Below are 17500 nucleotides of genomic sequence, written 5' to 3' on the forward strand. Positions count from 1 at the left end.
TATACTCCACCCCTTTCTGGACGACGGGTGTCTTGCAGCGCTTAAACCAGTCAAATTATTTGACCGGTTTCGCGCTTCCAGACACCCGTCGTCCAGAAAGAGGGGAAATGGACATATCTCTCAAACACCCGGACATCCATCAACTTACATGAGTGACTGTACCTCCCAGAGAATGGAAGCAATTTTTTCCTTGAATTCAATGAGTCCCCACTTAATACAACTAGCAGTTTTTTCCTTGTTAGCTGCAACAGCTGTTGTACATGACAAGGAAAAACTGCTAGTTGCAGTGAGTGAGTGATTCACCATATGGTGGACGAGTAGTTCCTGTTTTGTCCATCTCTCTGTGATCTAAATTTATGTTAGTTTTAAGTGAGTCAATAAATATAATTTCTTAATTCCCTTATTTCCTTTCCTCACTGGGATATTTTTCCCTGTTGGAGCCCTTGGGCTTATAACATTTTGTTAGTAGTTTATATAGGACATATCTGTTTTGACTCTGTTACTGTTTTTAGAATGAAATATTGTTAATTTATTCTCATCATTTATTCATTTCCTTATTTCCTTTCCTCACTGGGCTATTTTTCCCCATTGGAGCCCATGGACTTATAGCATCTTGCTTTTCCAACTAGGGTTGTAGCTTGGCTAGTAATAATAATAATAATAATAATAATAATAATAATAATAATAATAATAATAATAATAGGGTTGTAGCTTAGCTAGTAATAATAATAATAATGATAATGATAATAATAATAATAATGATAATAATAATAATAACAATAATAATAATAACAATAACAACAACAATAATAATAATAAATTGACCTTTTGAAAATGATTGTTTCTCATTTTTTCAATTTTTTACTACTTTTAAATTAAACTATTTGTCTCAGTACTATAGAAAAAATATATGGTAGACACTAATGATATAAGAAAAGTATAAATTAGCGGAAAGATTTTAATGGGAAAAATACAGTATTATGGACCTCTAACCACCAATATATGAATAAAATTGCAATACAAATCGCTATTTTATTGCAATTTAGCAATATTATCATGAACTCCAATCAAGCATATAAAATCACTTTTAACATAATTTAAAATTTTTTGACTATTCGTTTAAAAGGATCTTTATTTTATTGCAATTTAACAATATTATCATGAACACCAATCAAGCAATAAAATCACTTTTAACATAATTTGAATTTTTTTTAACTCTATTCGTTTAAAAGGATCTTTATTCTATTACAATTTAGTAATATTTTCATGAACACCAATCAAGCATATAAAATCATTTTAACATAATTTGAAAATTTCTCTTAATTCTATTCGTATAAAAGGATCTTTATATTTCATAAATTGTAACATATAATGACTTTATTGTATATCTAAATTTATTATGATTTTTTTTAAAGACATTACATACTTTTACTTACGATATTAATTATTCAAGCAATACAATAAAACAGAATCTATCTAACATAATTTGAACATTTCTCCTAACTCGATTCGTATAAAACTATGTTTATATTTCATGAATTATAATACAAAATGACATATAAATCTTTTAATTTTTTTATGAAACGGTTTTTTGAAGACTTTACATACTATTACTTATGATGTGAATTATTGGAACGCTATAACAAGGCAGCCAATTATGGAGCTTTTAATGTGTGCATGTTTGCGTGAAGGCTGAGGGTAAACACAAGAAAAAGAAAGAGCATTGAATGCCTTAGAAGGATATTATTTATCAGTCTGTTATTATAGATTATTTTATGAGTAAGAGAACGTGAAAAAAATTAAACAAATAAAGCCAGAATGTTTAACTTGAATTCTATTTTTTTTAGGCGAACTATAAACTTTTTCTTTCCGAAATAAAAATTATATAAAGATAAAAAATGGAGCTTGAATTCGACTTTTGTGTTGGATGAACTATAATTTTTTTCCTTCCCAAATAAAAATTGTATAAAGATAAAAAATGGAGCTTGAATTCGACTTTTGTGTTGCTTGAACTATAAAATGTTCCCTTCCCAAATAAAAATTATATAAAGATAAAAAATGGACCTTGAATTTTAATTTTGTGTTGGTTGAACTATAAAATTTTCCCTTCCCAAATAAAAATTATATAAAGATAAAAAATGGAGCTTGAATTCTAATTTTGTGTTGGAGGAACTATAAAATTTTCCCTTCCCAAATAAAAATTATATAAAGATAAAAAATGGAGCTTGAATTCTACTTTTATGTTGGTTGAACTATAATTCTTTTCCCTTCCCAAATAAAAATTGTATAAAGATAAAAAATGGAGCTTGAATTCTAATTTTGTGTTGGAGGAACTATAAAATTTTCCCTTCCCAAATAAAAATTATATAAAGATAAAAAATGGACCTTGAATTTTAATTTTGTGTTGGTTGAACTATAAAATTTTCCCTTCCCAAATAAAAATTATATAAAGATAAAAAATGGAGCTTGAATTCTAATTTTGTGTTGGAGGAACTATAAAATTTTCCCTTCCCAAATAAAAATTATATAAAGATAAAAAATGGAGCTTGAATTCTACTTTTATGTTGGTTGAACTATAATTCTTTTCCCTTCCCAAATAAAAATTGTATAAAGATAAAAAATGGAGCTTGAATTCTAATTTTGTGTTGGAGGAACTATAAAATTTTCCCTTCCCAAATAAAAATTATATAAAGATAAAAAATGGAGCTTGAATTCTACTTTTATGTTGGTTGAACTATAATTCTTTTCCCTTCCCAAATAAAAATTGTATAAAGATAAAAAATGGAGCTTGAATTCTAATTTTGTGTTGGATGAACTATGAAATTTTCCCTTCCCAAATAAAAATCCTATAAAGATAAAAAATGGAGCTTGAATTCTACTTTTGTGTTGGTTGAACTATAAAATTTTCCCTTCCCAAATAAAAATTATAAAAAGATAAAAAATGGAGCTTGAATTCTTATTTTATGTTGGTTGAACTATAATAATTTTCCCCTCCCAAATAAAAATTGTATAAAGATAAAAAATGGAGCTTGAATTTTACTTTTGTGTTGGTTGAACTATAAACATTTTCCTTCCTAAATAAAAATTACAGAGACAAAAAATGGAGCTTGAATTCTACTTTTGTGTTGGATGAACTACAAAATTTTCGCTCCGAAATAAAGATTATATAAAGATGAAAAATGGAGCTTGAATTCTAATTTTGTGTTGGTTGAACTATAAACATTTTCCTCCCTAAATAAAAAGTACAAAAAATGGAGCTTGAATTCTAATTTTGTGTTGGGTGAACTATAAAACTTCCCCTTCCCAAATAGAAATTATATAAAGAAAAAAAATGGAGCTTGAATTTCAAATTTGTTTTTGGATGAACCAAAAACTTTTTCTTTCCAAAATGAAAATTACAAAAAGATAAAAAACGGAGCTTGAATGCTAATTTTGTGTTGGGTGAACTATAAATTTTTTCCTTCCAAAATGAAAATTATAAAAAGACAAAAAAGTGGAGCTTGAATCTCAAATTTGTGTTGGATGAACCATAAAAATTTTCCTTCCAAAATGAATATTACAAAAAGACAAAAAATGGAGCTTGAATTCTAATTTTGTGTTGGGTGAACTATAAAATTTCCTCTTCCTAAATAAAGATTATATAAAGATAAAAAATGGAGGATGAATTCAACTTTTGTGTTGCTTGAACTATAAAATGTTCCCTTCCCAAATAAAAATCATATAAAGATAAAAAATGGAGCTTGAATTCTTATTTTGTGTTGGTTGAACTATAAATTTTTTCTTTCCGAAATAAAAATTGTATAAAGATAAAAAATGGAGCTTGAATTCTAATTTTCTGTTTGATGAACTATAAAATTTTCCCTTCCCAAATAAAAATTATATGAAGACAAGAAATGGAGCTGGAATTTCAAATATGTTTTTGGGTGAACCATAAACTTTTCCCTTCCAAAATAAAAATTACAAAAAGATAAAAATGGAGCATGAATTCTAATTTTGTGTTGGGTGAACTATAAACCTTTTCCTTCCAAAATAAAACATCAACAAAGCAATCTAAACGGGACTTACTCAAGTATAAAAAGATAGGAAAAATAGAAAAACGTAAAAACGTTAATGAACCTCTCTCACTTGGTACTACAAGATTCAAATAAAAAGAAACGTTTTTTGGTTTATGTGAGGACACCATAAAGAAGAAGAGGCGTGAAATAATCTCAGTGGTGATGACATGCCTTGAAATATGCTGAGTTCATTTAAAAATGCAAGGCTTAAAATGAACATTATTTCTAGAAAGAAAATACATTCCTAGATTTTTTGTGATATTCGTTCACTAGGAAAAAATATGTATACAGAAATCCTCAAAGTACAAACATTAGATTTACAAATATTCGACTCTCAAACGTTCGATTTAGAAATATTCGACTCTTAAACGTTCGACTTACAAATATTTGAATCTAAAGCGTTCGACTTGCAAGTATTTGACTCTCAAACATTCGACTCTATAGCGCTCGACTTACAAATATTTGACTCTCAAACATTCGACTTAGAAATATTCGACTCTCAAATGTTCGACTTAGAAATATTCGACTCTCAAACGTTCGACTTACAAATATTCGACTCTCAAACGTTCGACTTAGAAATATTCGACTCTCAAATGTTCGACTTACAAATATTCAATTCTCAAACATTCGACTCACAAATATTCGACTCTCAAACGTTCGACTTAAAATATTCGACTCTCAAACGTTCAACTTACAAATATTTGACTTAAAATATTCGACTCTCAAACGTTCGACTTACAAATATTCGACTCTCAAACGTTCGACTCACAAATATTCGACTCTCAAACGTTTGACCTAAAAACATTCGACTCTCAAACGTTCGACTTACATACATTCGACTCTCAAACGTTCGACTTACAAATATTCGACTCTCAAACGTTCGACTTACATACATTCGACTCTCAAACGTTCGACTTACAAATATTAGACTCTCAAACGTTTGACTTACATACATTCGACTCTCAAACGTTCGACTTACAAATATTAGACTCTCAAACGTTTGACTTACAGACATTCGACTCTCAAACGTTTGACTTACAAATATTTGACTCTCAAACGTTCGACTTACATACATTCGACTCTCAAACGTTCGACTTACAAATATTCGACTCTCAAACGTTCGACTTACATACATTCGACTCTCAAACGTTCGACTTACAAATATTAGACTCTCAAACGTTTGACTTACATACATTCGACTCTCAAACGTTCGACTTACAAATATTCGACTCTCAAACGTTCGACTTACATACATTCGACTCTCAAACGTTCGACTTACAAATATTAGACTCTCAAACGTTTGACTTACAGACATTCGACTCTCAAACGTTTGACTTACAAATATTTGACTCTCAAACATTCGACTTACATACATTCGACTCTCAAACGTTCGACTTACAAATATTCGACTCTCAAACGTTCGACTCTCAAACGTTCGACTTGGAAACATTCGACTCTCAAACGTTCGACTTACAAATACTCAACTCTCAAACGTTCGACTTACAAATACTCAACTCTCAAACGTTCGACTTACAAATACTCAACTCTCAAACGTTCGACTTACAAATACTCAACTCTCAAACGTTCGACTTACAAATACTCAACTCTCAAACGTTCGACTTACAAATACTCAACTCTCAAACGTTTGACTTACATACATTCGACTCTCAAACGTTCGACTTACAAATATTCGACTCTCAAACGTTCGACTTACAAATATTCGACTCTCAAACGTTTGACTTACAAATATTCGACTCTCAAACGTTCGACTCTCAAACGTTCGACTTGGAAACATTCGACTCTCAAACGTTCGACTTACAAATACTCAACTCTCAAACGTTCGACTTACAAATACTCAACTCTCAAACGTTCGACTTACAAATACTCAACTCTCAAACGTTCGACTTACAAATACTCAACTCTCAAACGTTCGACTTACAAATACTCAACTCTCAAACGTTTGACTTACATACATTCGACTCTCAAACGTTCGACTTACAAATATTCGACTCTCAAACGTTCGACTTACAAATATTCGACTCTCAAACGTTTGACTTACAGACATTCGACTCTCAAATATTCGACTCTCAAACGTTCGACTTACAAATATTCGACTCTCAAACGTTTGACTTACAGACATTCGACTCTCAAACGTTCGACTTACAAATATTCGACTCTCAAACGTTCGACTTAGAAATATTCAACTCGCAAACGTTCGACTTAGAAATATTCGACTCTAAAGCGTTTGACTTACAAATGTTCGACTCTCAAACGTTCGACTTACAGACATTCGACTCTCAAACGTTCGATTTAGAAATATTCGACTTTCAAACGTTCGACTTGAAAATATTCGACTCTCAAACGTTTGACTTACAAACAATCGGAGATACAAACACAAATCAAACTGAAAATAACAAAAAAAAGAGAAATACTTTAATAAAACAATATCATATGATTTAATGTAATAAGTAAAACGACATTTGTAATATCCTGATATCTATTTCAAATGAAGCCTGACTATTTGTTGTCTTTTGTAGCTGGAGATCATAGGAATGGGATTCAGGTTAGGCCAAAATGTAACCATATTCGACTTACAAACATCTTCTTGGATTCAATTAAGTTCGTAAGTTGAGGAGATTCTGTAATCTCTCAAATACTGAAGACAGGGTCAGTGACTTTGTGTTTATGGGAATATCATAAAAACTATTTGGTATAATTTTCGAGGTCTTAGATGCTCGGAGCATTATTCAAAATACTGCAAAATGCGTCAATAGTATTATTAAAAATGAGTTTGTAGTCTTAACTAGTGAGGAAAGGAAATAAATAAGGAAATAAACTATAATAGACGTAATTCTTACTAGCTAAACTACAAACCTAGTTGGAAAAGCAGGATGCTATAAGCCAAAAGGCTCTAACAGGGAGAAATAGCACAGCGAGGAAAGTAAAAAAGAAATAGATAAACTAAGAGAGAAGTAATAAACAATTAAAATGAAATATTTTAAGAACAGTAACAACATTAAGATAATGATCAATATTAGTAGCTAAGCTACAAACCTAGATAGGAAAGTAGGATAATAAGCCCAAGGCCTCCAACAGGGGAAAATAGCCCAGTGAGGAAAGGAAATAAAGAAACAAATACACTATAATAGAAGTAATGAACAAATGAAATGAAATATTTTAAGAACAGTAACAACATTGAGATAATGATCAATATTATTAGCTAAGCTACAAACCTAGATGGGAAAGCAGGATGCTATAAGCCCAAGGCCTCTAACAGGGGAAAACAGCCCAGTGAGGAAAGGAAATAAAGAAACAAATAAACTATAATAGAAGTAGTGAACAACTAAAATGAAATATCTTAAGAAGAGTAACAACAATTAAAATGATTATCATTATTACTAGCTAAGCTATAAACCTAGTTGGAAAAGCAGGATGCTATAGGCCAAAGGGCTCTGACAGGGGAAAATAGCCCAGTGAGAAAAGGGAAAAAAAAGAAATGAATAGACTAAGAGAGAAGTAATGAACAATTGAAATAATGGAATTTAAGAACAGTAACATTAAAACCATTGTCATTATTACTAGCTAAGCGAAAACTCTAGATGGAAAAGCAGGATGCCATAAACGCCAGGACTCCAACAGGGAAAAATAGCCCAGTGAGGAAAGGAAAAAAAGAAATAAATATACTAAGGGAGAAGTAATGAACAATTGAAATAATGGTATTTAAGACCAGTAACATTAAAACCATTATTATTACTAGCTAAGCGAAAACTCTAGATGGAAAAGCAGGATGCCATAAACGCAAGGCTCCAACAGGGAAAAATAGCCTAGCGAGGAAAGGAAATAAACAAACTACAATAGAAGCCATGAACAAATGAAATGAAGTATTTTAAGAACAGTGACATTAAAATAGATTTTTCAAGTTGAATAGTCCCAAGATAATTTGCACACTTCCTTTTTTAGTTATGAAAATGTCAGAATTCACTTCTGTCTAAATTTTGATTGGCTAAGCTATTTCAGATACAGCTTAAATAGATCTGATGATTGTATTGCTAAACCTATGATTAGAGATTTGATGTATAATGTATTAGCTAGATTTTTTCATGTTGGAGTTTTTATTATTGTCACTACTTTCCTTATCTCTTTTTACAGCTTATTATTGTGGCTATTCTTCATTATCTCTCTTTATAGCATATTATTGTGGCTATTCTTCATTACTTCTCTTTACAGCTTATTATGGTGGCTATCCTTCATTATCTCTCTTTACAGCTTTTTATTGAGGCTATTCTTCCTTATTTCGCTTTATAGCTTATTATTGTGGCTACTTTCCTTATTTTGCTTTATAGCTAATTATTGTGGCTACTTTCCTTATTTCGCTTTATAGCTTATTATTGTGGCTACTTTCCTTATCTCTCTTTACAGCTTATTATTGTGGCTACTTTCCTTATCTCTCTTTACAGCTTATTATTGTGGCTACTCTTCCTTATCTCACGTTGTAGCTCATAATTATGGCTACTCTCCCTTATCTCTCTTTACAGCTCATTATAGTGGCTATCCTTCCTTATCTCTCTTTACAGCTTATTATGGTGGCTACTTTCCTTATCTCTCTTTACAGCTTATTATGGTGGCTATCCTTCCTTATCTCTCTTTACAGCTTATTATGCTGGCTATCCTTCCTTATCTCTCTTTACAGCTTATTATGGTGGCTATCCATCCTTATCTCTTTTTACAGCTTAATATGGTGGCTATCCTTCCTTATCTCTCTTTACAGCCTAGTATGGTGGCTATCCTTCCCTATCTCTCTTTACAGCTTATTATGGTGGCTATCCATCCTTATCTCTTTTTACAGCTTAATATGGTGGCTATCCTTCCTTATCTCTCTTTACAGCCTAGTATGGTGGCTATCCTTCCCTATCTCTCTTTACAGCTTATTATGGTGGCTATCCTTCCTTATCTCTCTTTACAGCCTATTATGGTGGCTATCCTTCCTTCTCTCTCTTTACAGCTTATTATGGTGGCTAGCCTTCCTTATCTCTCTTTACAGCTTATTATTGTGGCTATTCTTCATTATCTCTCTTCACAGCTTATTATGGTGGCTATCCTTCCTTGTCTCTCTTTACAGCTTATTATGGTGGTTATCCTTCCTTATCTCTCTTCACAGCTTATTATGGTGGCTATCCTTCCTTGTCTCTTTTTGCAGCTCATAATTGTGGCTACCCTTCCTTATGTCTCTTTACAGCTTATTATGGTGGCTATCCTTCCTTATCTCTCTTTACAGCCCATAATTGTGGCTACCCTTCCTTATCTCTCTTTACAGCTTATCATGGTGGCTATCCTTCCTTATCTCTCTTTACAGCTCATAATTGTGGCTACCCTTCCTTATCTCTCTTTACAGCTTATTATGGTGGCTATCCTTCTTTATCTCTCTTTACAGCTTATTATTGTGGCTACCCTTCCATATCTCTCTTTACAGCTTATGATGGTGGCTATCCTTCCTTATCTCTCTTTACAGCTTATGATGGTGGCTATCCATCCTTAACTCTCTTTACAGCTTCTTATGGTGGATCTCCTTCCTTATCTCTCTTCACAGCTTATTATGGTGGCTATCCTTCCATATCTCTCTTTACAGCTTTTTCTTTTGGCTATTCTTCCATATTTCTCTTTAGAGCTTATTATTGTGGCTATCCTTCATTATATCTCGTTACACCTTTTTATTAACGCTTTTCTTCCTTATCTCTCTTTACAGCTTATTGTGGTGGCTATTCTTTCTTATCTCTCTTTACAGCTTATTATTGTGGCTATACTTCCTTATCTCTCTTTACAGCTTATTATTGTGGCTATCCTTCCTTATCTCTCTTAACAGCTTATTATGCTGGCTATCCTTCCTCATCTCTCTTTACAGCTTATTATGGTGGCTATCCTTCCTTATCTCTCTTTACAGCTTATTATGGTGGCTATCCTCCCTTATCTCTCTTTACAGCTTATTATGGTGGCTATCCTTCCTTATCTCTCTTTACAGCTTATCATGGTGGCTATCCTTCCTTATCTCTCTTTACAGCTTATTATGGTGGTTATCCTTCCTTATCTCTCTTTACAGCTTATCATGGTGGCTATCCTCCCTTATCTCTCTTTACAGCTTATTATGGTGGCTATCCTCCCTTATCTCTCTTTACAGCTTATTATGGTGGCTATCCTACCTTATCTCTCTTTACAGCTTATTATGGTGGCTATCCTCCCTTATCTCTCTTTACAGCTTATTATGGTGGCTATCCTTCCTTATCTCTCTTTACAGCTTATCATGGTGGCTATCCTTCCTTATCTCTCTTTACAGCTTATTATGGTGGCTATCCTTCGTTATCTCTCTTTACAGCTTATTATGGTGGCTATCCTTCCTTATGTCTCTTTACAGCTTATTATGGTGGCTATCCTCCCTTATCTCTCTTTACAGCTAATTATGGTGGCTATCCTCCCTTATCTCTCTTTACAGCTTATTATGGTGGCTATCCTTCCTTATCTCTCTTTACAGCTTATTATGGTGGCTATCCTCCCTTATCTCTCTTTACAGCTTATTATGGTGGCTATCCTTCCTTATCTCTCTTTACAGCTTATCATGGTGGCTATCCTCCCTTATCTCTCTTTACAGCTTATTATGGTGGCTATCCTTCCTTATCTCTCTTTACAGCTTATTATGGTGGGATCCTCCCTTATCTCTCTTTACAGCTTATTATGGTGGCTATCCTTCCTTATCTCTCTTTACAGCTTATCATGGTGGCTATCCTTCCTTATCTCTCTTTACAGCTTATTATGGTGGTTATCCTTCCTTATCTCTCTTTACAGCTTATCATGGTGGCTATCCTTCCTTATCTCTCTTTACAGCTTATTATGGTGGCTATCCTCCCTTATCTCTCTTTACAGCTTATTATGGTGGTTATCCTTCCTTATCTCTCTTTACAGTTTATTATGGTGGCTATCCTCCCTTATCTCTCTTTACAGCTTATTATGGTGGCTATCCTCCCTTATCTCTCTTTACAGCTTATCATGGTGGCTATCCTTCCTTATCTCTCTTTACAGCTTATTATTGTGGCTATTCTTCATTATCTTTCTTTACAGCCTATTATTGTGGCTATGGTTCATGATCTCTCTTCACAGCATGACTTAATCAAAGGCAACTCATCTTGTCATTAGATGATCTTTATATTCTTCTCCTCTCTGACACAAGATCTTTTATTACATTTAAAGGTTTAAACGCCTTTCATGAATGGCAGAGGCAAGGGACATTATCAATGCCCTAGAGACTGACTATACATACATATGATAAGCGACCGAGCCCCCTCTCCACTCAAGCTAGGACCAGGGAGGGCCAAGCAATAGCTGCTAATGACTCAGCAGGTAGAAATATATGCTCCCCTACCCTCCATCCTTAGCTCACAAGGGTGGTGAGGTTGCAGATACTGCAAGAAACTAACGAGATAGAGTGGGACTCGCAAAACAGGGAAGTTTCTTTAGGCCACCACAATTATCCGTCAGTGTTCAGTGAGTTTCATTCATTTCAATTGGGTGCGTCGGCTACCCCACAAAATTAGGGGAAGCGCTTTGCTAAATAGAAAACGGGTTGGTAAACATTACGTGTAATACTGTCAAACTTTCTGTTCTTCAATAACCTTGAGTCAATTTTCTCAAGCATATTTATCTTCTAATTAATATCTATCTGTTATTATTATAATTCAATTAATTTATAACTGTTTTCTGTTATTATCAACGAGCATTTAAATTCTTGTAATACAATTTGTATTTTATTTCTTTGAAAGCTTGCTGTTAAAGTACAAGTTCAGGTTCCAAGAGAAATCAAAAGTTTTTAGAAGCAACAATGGCAATAATTGTCAATTTGTGTCTTTCAAGGAAATCAGGTTCTCGGAATAGAACGAGTATCAGTAAAATCTATGAAAAAAATATCACATATAAAGATTCAATTTATTGTTAGAACAGTTATTCAAACCTGCATGTATACACACACACACACACACATATATATATATATATATATATATATATATATATATATATATATATATATATATAATGTACACAAACATATAAAATTCAACCCCCTCCTCCTATCCGAACGACAACCGGACAGTTTCGGCAACTTGTGGGAAATTGTGGTTCCCGAGTGTACCTCTCTGGGTACGCCCCCTCACCAGGGTCTGACTACTCCTTCTCCTCCACACCCGAGGGGCCGGAAGAGACAGTGACTCACCACTTAGCCATGGAAAGTCACTATTGTTACAAGTTTCCTGGACCAGGGTTCGATTCCTGGCCGGTCAGAAGCTATTGTCTTTGAGTGGTTCCGCGTGGGGCTCTGATCCCGAGGTGGGTAAGAGAAGCTAGACATTAATGTATTGGAATATGTGGCTTCTTTATATATGGAAAGTACGTCTATATATATATATATATATATATATATATATATATATATATATATATATATATATATATATATATATATATATATATATATATATATATGCTTATAAGTCACTAAATAGCGCGTGACAATATATTCAGCCAAGGCCACAGGAAAAATAAAAGAAGGCGTACCGAGCGCTTTCGTGTTATTTCAACACATTTGTACCTCGAAAATGTGTTGAAGTAACACGAAAGCGCTTGGTACGCCTTCTTTTATTTTTCCTGTGGCCTTGGCTGAATATACTGTATATATATATATATATATATATATATATATATATATATATATATATATATATATATAGTTGTGAGGTAAAGGACACTTTGTTAGTAAGATAGATGGAGTAACGGTTGTAGGCAATCAGACCTGTCAACTCTCGTAATGGAATTTTACCCAAGACGTTCGATTTTCCCTCCACTTAATGTTTGGTCCTCTCTCTCTCTCTCTCTCTCTCTCTCATTCTAATTTTGGATTACAAGCTGCAGCCAATTTCTCTTCACGTTTTTCTTAACATGACCTGTACTACTAAGGGTTTACTATTTCCGCCAACGAATTTGGGAGGAGGTTAGAAGCAGCCAATTTCTCTTCACGTTTTTCTTAACATGACCTGTACTACTAAAGGTTTACTAGTTCCGCCAACGAATTTGGGAAAGGGTTATGTTTTCGACCTCGTTTGTCTATTTGTTTGTGAACAACTTTGGTCTTCTCTCTCTCTCTCTCTCTTACTCTCTCAGCCAATTTCTCTTCACGTTTTTCTTAACATGACCTGTACTACTAAAGGTTTACTAGTTCCGCCAACGAATTTGGGAAGGGGTTATGTTTTCGACCTCGTTTGTCCATTTGATTGTGAACAACTTTGGTCCTCTCTCTCTCTCTCTCTCTCTCTCTCTCTCTCTCTCTCTCTCTCTCTCTCTCCTTCCTTTCATTCTAATTTTGGATTACTCGAAGCAGCCAATTGCTCTTTACGTTTTTCTTAACATGACCTGTGCTACTAAAGGTTTACTATTTCCGCCAACGAATTTGGGAGGAGGTTATGATTTCGACCTCGTTTGTCCATTTGCATGTGAACAACTTTGGTCCTCTCTCTCTTCTTTCATTCTAATTTTGGATTACTCGAAGCAGCCAATTTCTCTTCACGTTTTTCTTAACATGACCTGTACTACTAAAGGTTTACTACCTCCACCGACGAATTTGGGAGGAGGTTATGTTTTAGACCTCGTTTGTCCATTTGTTTGTGAACAACTTTGGTCCTCTCTCTCTCTCTCTCTCTCTCTCTCTCTCTCTCTCTCTCTCTCTCTCTCTCTCTCTCTCTCTCAGCCAATTTCTCTTCACGTTTTTCTTAACATGACCTGTACTACTAAAGGTTTACTATTTCCGTCAACGAATTTGGGAGGAGGTTATGTTTTTGACCTCGTTTGTCCATTTGTTTGTGAACAACTTTGGTCCTCTCTCTCTCTCTCTCTCTCTCTCAGCCAATTTCTCTTCACGTTTTTCTTAACATGACCTGTACTACTAAAGGTTTACTATTTCCGCCAACGAATTTGGGAGGAGGTTATGTTTTAGACAATTTGTCCTTTTGTTTGTTTGTGAACAACATCCTGACCACAATTTTATTCATATAGTGAAACTTACAGAGAATAGTTCTTATGTTAAGACGTGGAAGAAATGCAATTTTGAAAGACATAGGTCAAAGGTCAATGTCGAGCAAAAGGTCGACCGAATTTACCTTAACCACAAGTTTGCACATATGGTTGTCACACAGACTTCAAATACGCCTACGGTTTAAATTGAATCTGGGAAAGGCAAGCTGGTTTCGAGAAATAAGCTTCTATTGCGGAGGTTTGCACTCAAAATGTTTTTCTAGTTACTTTATATGTTTTTTTCAAATTCGTAAACACAATCAGATCAAAATTGAACAGACGCTAAAGAAAGGACGATTCACTGAATTAATAAGATGTTTTCTTCAAAGGATGAAAATGGAAATATCAAAAAAAGAATTAAAATACGCCTATGGTCTAAATTGAATCTGGGAAAGGCAAGCTGGTTCCGAGAAATAAGTTGCTGTGGCGGAGGTTTGCACTCAAAATGTATTTTTTAGTTATATGTTTTCAAATTCGTAAACACAATCAGATCACAATTGAGCAGACGCTAAAGAAAGGACGATGCATTAGATTAATAAAAAGATGTTTTCTTTAAAGAACGAAAATGGAAATATTATAAAAAAAAAAATACTTCAAATACGCCTACGGTTTAAATTGAATCTGGGAAAGGCAAGCTGGTTTCGAGAAATAAGCTGCTGTGGAGGAGGTTTGCACTCTAAATGTTTTTCTAGTTATATGTTTTCAAATTCGTAAACACAATCAGATCAAAATTGAGCAGACGTTAAAGAAAGGACGATGCATTAAATTAATAAAAAGATGTTTTCTTTAAAGAACGAAAATGGAAATATTATCAACAAAAGGATTTGTAGTGTAACGCATTTTAATAAAGTTTAAAATTTTGTTCAAATGTTAATTCTGTTAAATATTTGCTGATCTGACATATGATTTATTCGACCGAAAATGAAGCAATGTAGTTTGCTGATCAGAAGTGGATCCATTTTTTTTTCATTTGAAAGAATAGCGTAAATGATGAACTGTTTTTTTGTTCAAAAAAAAAAAAAAAAAAAAAAAAAATAATAATATATATATTTTTAAGCTTTTACTCATATTCATCATCATCATCATCATCATCTACGGCTATTGATGCAAAGGTCCTCGGTTACATTTCCTCAGTCGTCTCTATCTCGAGCTTCTGATTCAATACTTCTCCATTCATCGTCTCCTACTTCACGCTTCATATTCCTCAGCCATATAGGCCTGAGTCTCCCAACTCTTCTCGTGCCTTGTGGAGCCCAGTTGAAAGTTTGGTGAACTAATCTCTCTTGGGGAGTGCGAAGAGCATGCTCAAACCATCTCCGTCTACCTCTCACCTTGATCTCATCCACATATGGCACTCGAGTAATCTCTCTTATAGTTTCATTTCCGTTTTATATAATGTGATGTTATAAATTAATTTAATTTTTATATATATTTTTTTAACTTTAAAAATAAAGCGTTTATAAAGCACATAAGTAGATTCACTTCCTACCATAACACTTAATTGAGAAAGATCAAATTAAGCATTATAATATAAATATAATATTCACAAATAAAATATACCTTTATTTGTCGAGGAAATTCTTTTTACTCCTTTATTTTCGTTTTGCAAATAAATTTCATTATTATTATTATAACTTTCTAAATTACAACCCAAGTTGGAAATGCAGGATGCTATAAGCCCAAGGGTCCCAAAAGGAAAAATAGCCCAGTGAGGAAAGGAAACAAGGAAGAATAAAATATTCTTTAGAACAGTAACAACGTTAAAATAAATATTTCATATGTAAACTATAAAAACTTTAACAAAACAAGAAGAGAAATTACATAGAACATTGTGCCCTAGTGTACCCTCAAGCAAGAGAACCCTAACCCAAGACAGTGGAAGACCATGGTACAGAGGCTATGGCACTACCTAAGACTATAGAACAATGGTTTGATTTTGGAGTGGCCTTCTCTTAGAAGAGCTGCTTACCATAACAAAAGAGTCTCTTCTACCCTTACTAAGAGGAAAGTAGCCACTGAACTATTACAGTGCAGTAGTTAACCTCTTGAGAGAAGAATTGTTTTGTAATCTCAGTGTTTCAGGTGCATGAGGACAGAGGAGAATCTGTAAAGAATAGGCCAGACTATTCGGTATATGTGTAGGCAAAGGGAAAGTGAACCGTAACGAGAGAGAAGGATCCAATACAGTACTGTCTGGCCAGTCAAAAGACCCCATAACTCTCTAGCGGTAGTATCTCAACGGGTGGCTGGTGCCCTGGCCAACCTACTACCTTGAAACTAATTGTATCATGTAGCAGAAGGTATCGATAAAAAACTTTTAGTGTGAATGACATTTCTTTTAAAACAAAATGGTTCCCTTCACTAAACGAAAAAAAGTTTAATTCAATTTAGAAAAAGATCAGAATTATTATTTCGAAATATTAAGATAGTAGTTCACCTCAGTTAAAATTTGAGGGTCAATTTACCTTTCTAAAAGATAGATTGTCTCATTTTTAAATAAAAAAAAATGCCTTTACTAAACAATAATATTTAATTCAGTTAAAAAGAATCAAAATTTTCATTTCGAAATATAAAAATAGGTAAAGTTTACCTCAATCAAAATTATAGGGTCAATCTACCTATCTAAAAAATGGTTTGTTTCTTTTTTATTTTAAAGTCTCTTCTCTAAACAGAAACATTTTAGTTCAGTTAAAAAGAATCAAAATTTTCATTTCGAAATATAAAAAATAGGTAAAGTTTACCTCAGTCAAAATTATAGGGTCAATCTACCTATCTAAAAAATGGTTTGTTTCTTTTTAAATACCTTCACTAAATAAAAACAGTTTAATTCAACTAAAAAACTAATCAAAATCATCATTTCGATATATATAAAAAATGGTTTGTTTCTTTTTAAAATCCCTTCACTAAATGAAAACAATTTAATTCAACTAAGAAACTGATCAAAATTATAATTTCGATATATATACAAAAGGTAAAGTTTACCTCAACCATAATTCATATTCGATTTCTTACCTGAAGATCTTGGTACCTCGCCTTGCGATACATCCAAAAATGCCATCCAGTAGGAGAGAAAAATGATATACATTTTTATAAAATTACAATGAAAGTCAAAAGGTCATCTGCCTTATCTTTCCTTTAACTGGATCACCTAGATTTTCCAAAAAAAAAATCACTTTTTCACATCATAACACAAACGGGGAATAAATTCTCAAAGTCAGACGATTCAAAACATTATTTCAGTTTCCTTCAATCTTTCTATTTATTGGCCTATCTATCCCCGAGGCGGTAAATAACAGCTTGTTTATCCTATATCAATTAAACGGTGTCACTATGGACAATTA

General features: G+C 33.2%; 1 protein-coding gene across 1 annotated transcript in view; it reads right to left on the minus strand.

The window, feature by feature from the left end:
- The window catches only part of LOC137656084 (kin of IRRE-like protein 1), a 97704-nt gene that overhangs the window by 80144 nt on the left and 60 nt on the right, over positions 1-17500 (minus strand). Inside the window, exon 1 of the mRNA XM_068390258.1 lies at positions 17172-17500. This exon is cut by the window's right edge and continues 60 nt beyond it. Within this exon, the coding sequence (XP_068246359.1) occupies positions 17172-17244 (73 nt within the window). The 5' untranslated portion in view covers positions 17245-17500. The remainder of the gene's footprint in view (positions 1-17171) is intronic.

Source organism: Palaemon carinicauda, chromosome 17 (genome assembly GCF_036898095.1).
Source record: "Palaemon carinicauda isolate YSFRI2023 chromosome 17, ASM3689809v2, whole genome shotgun sequence".
NCBI classification, from domain to species: Eukaryota; Metazoa; Arthropoda; class Malacostraca; order Decapoda; family Palaemonidae; genus Palaemon; species Palaemon carinicauda.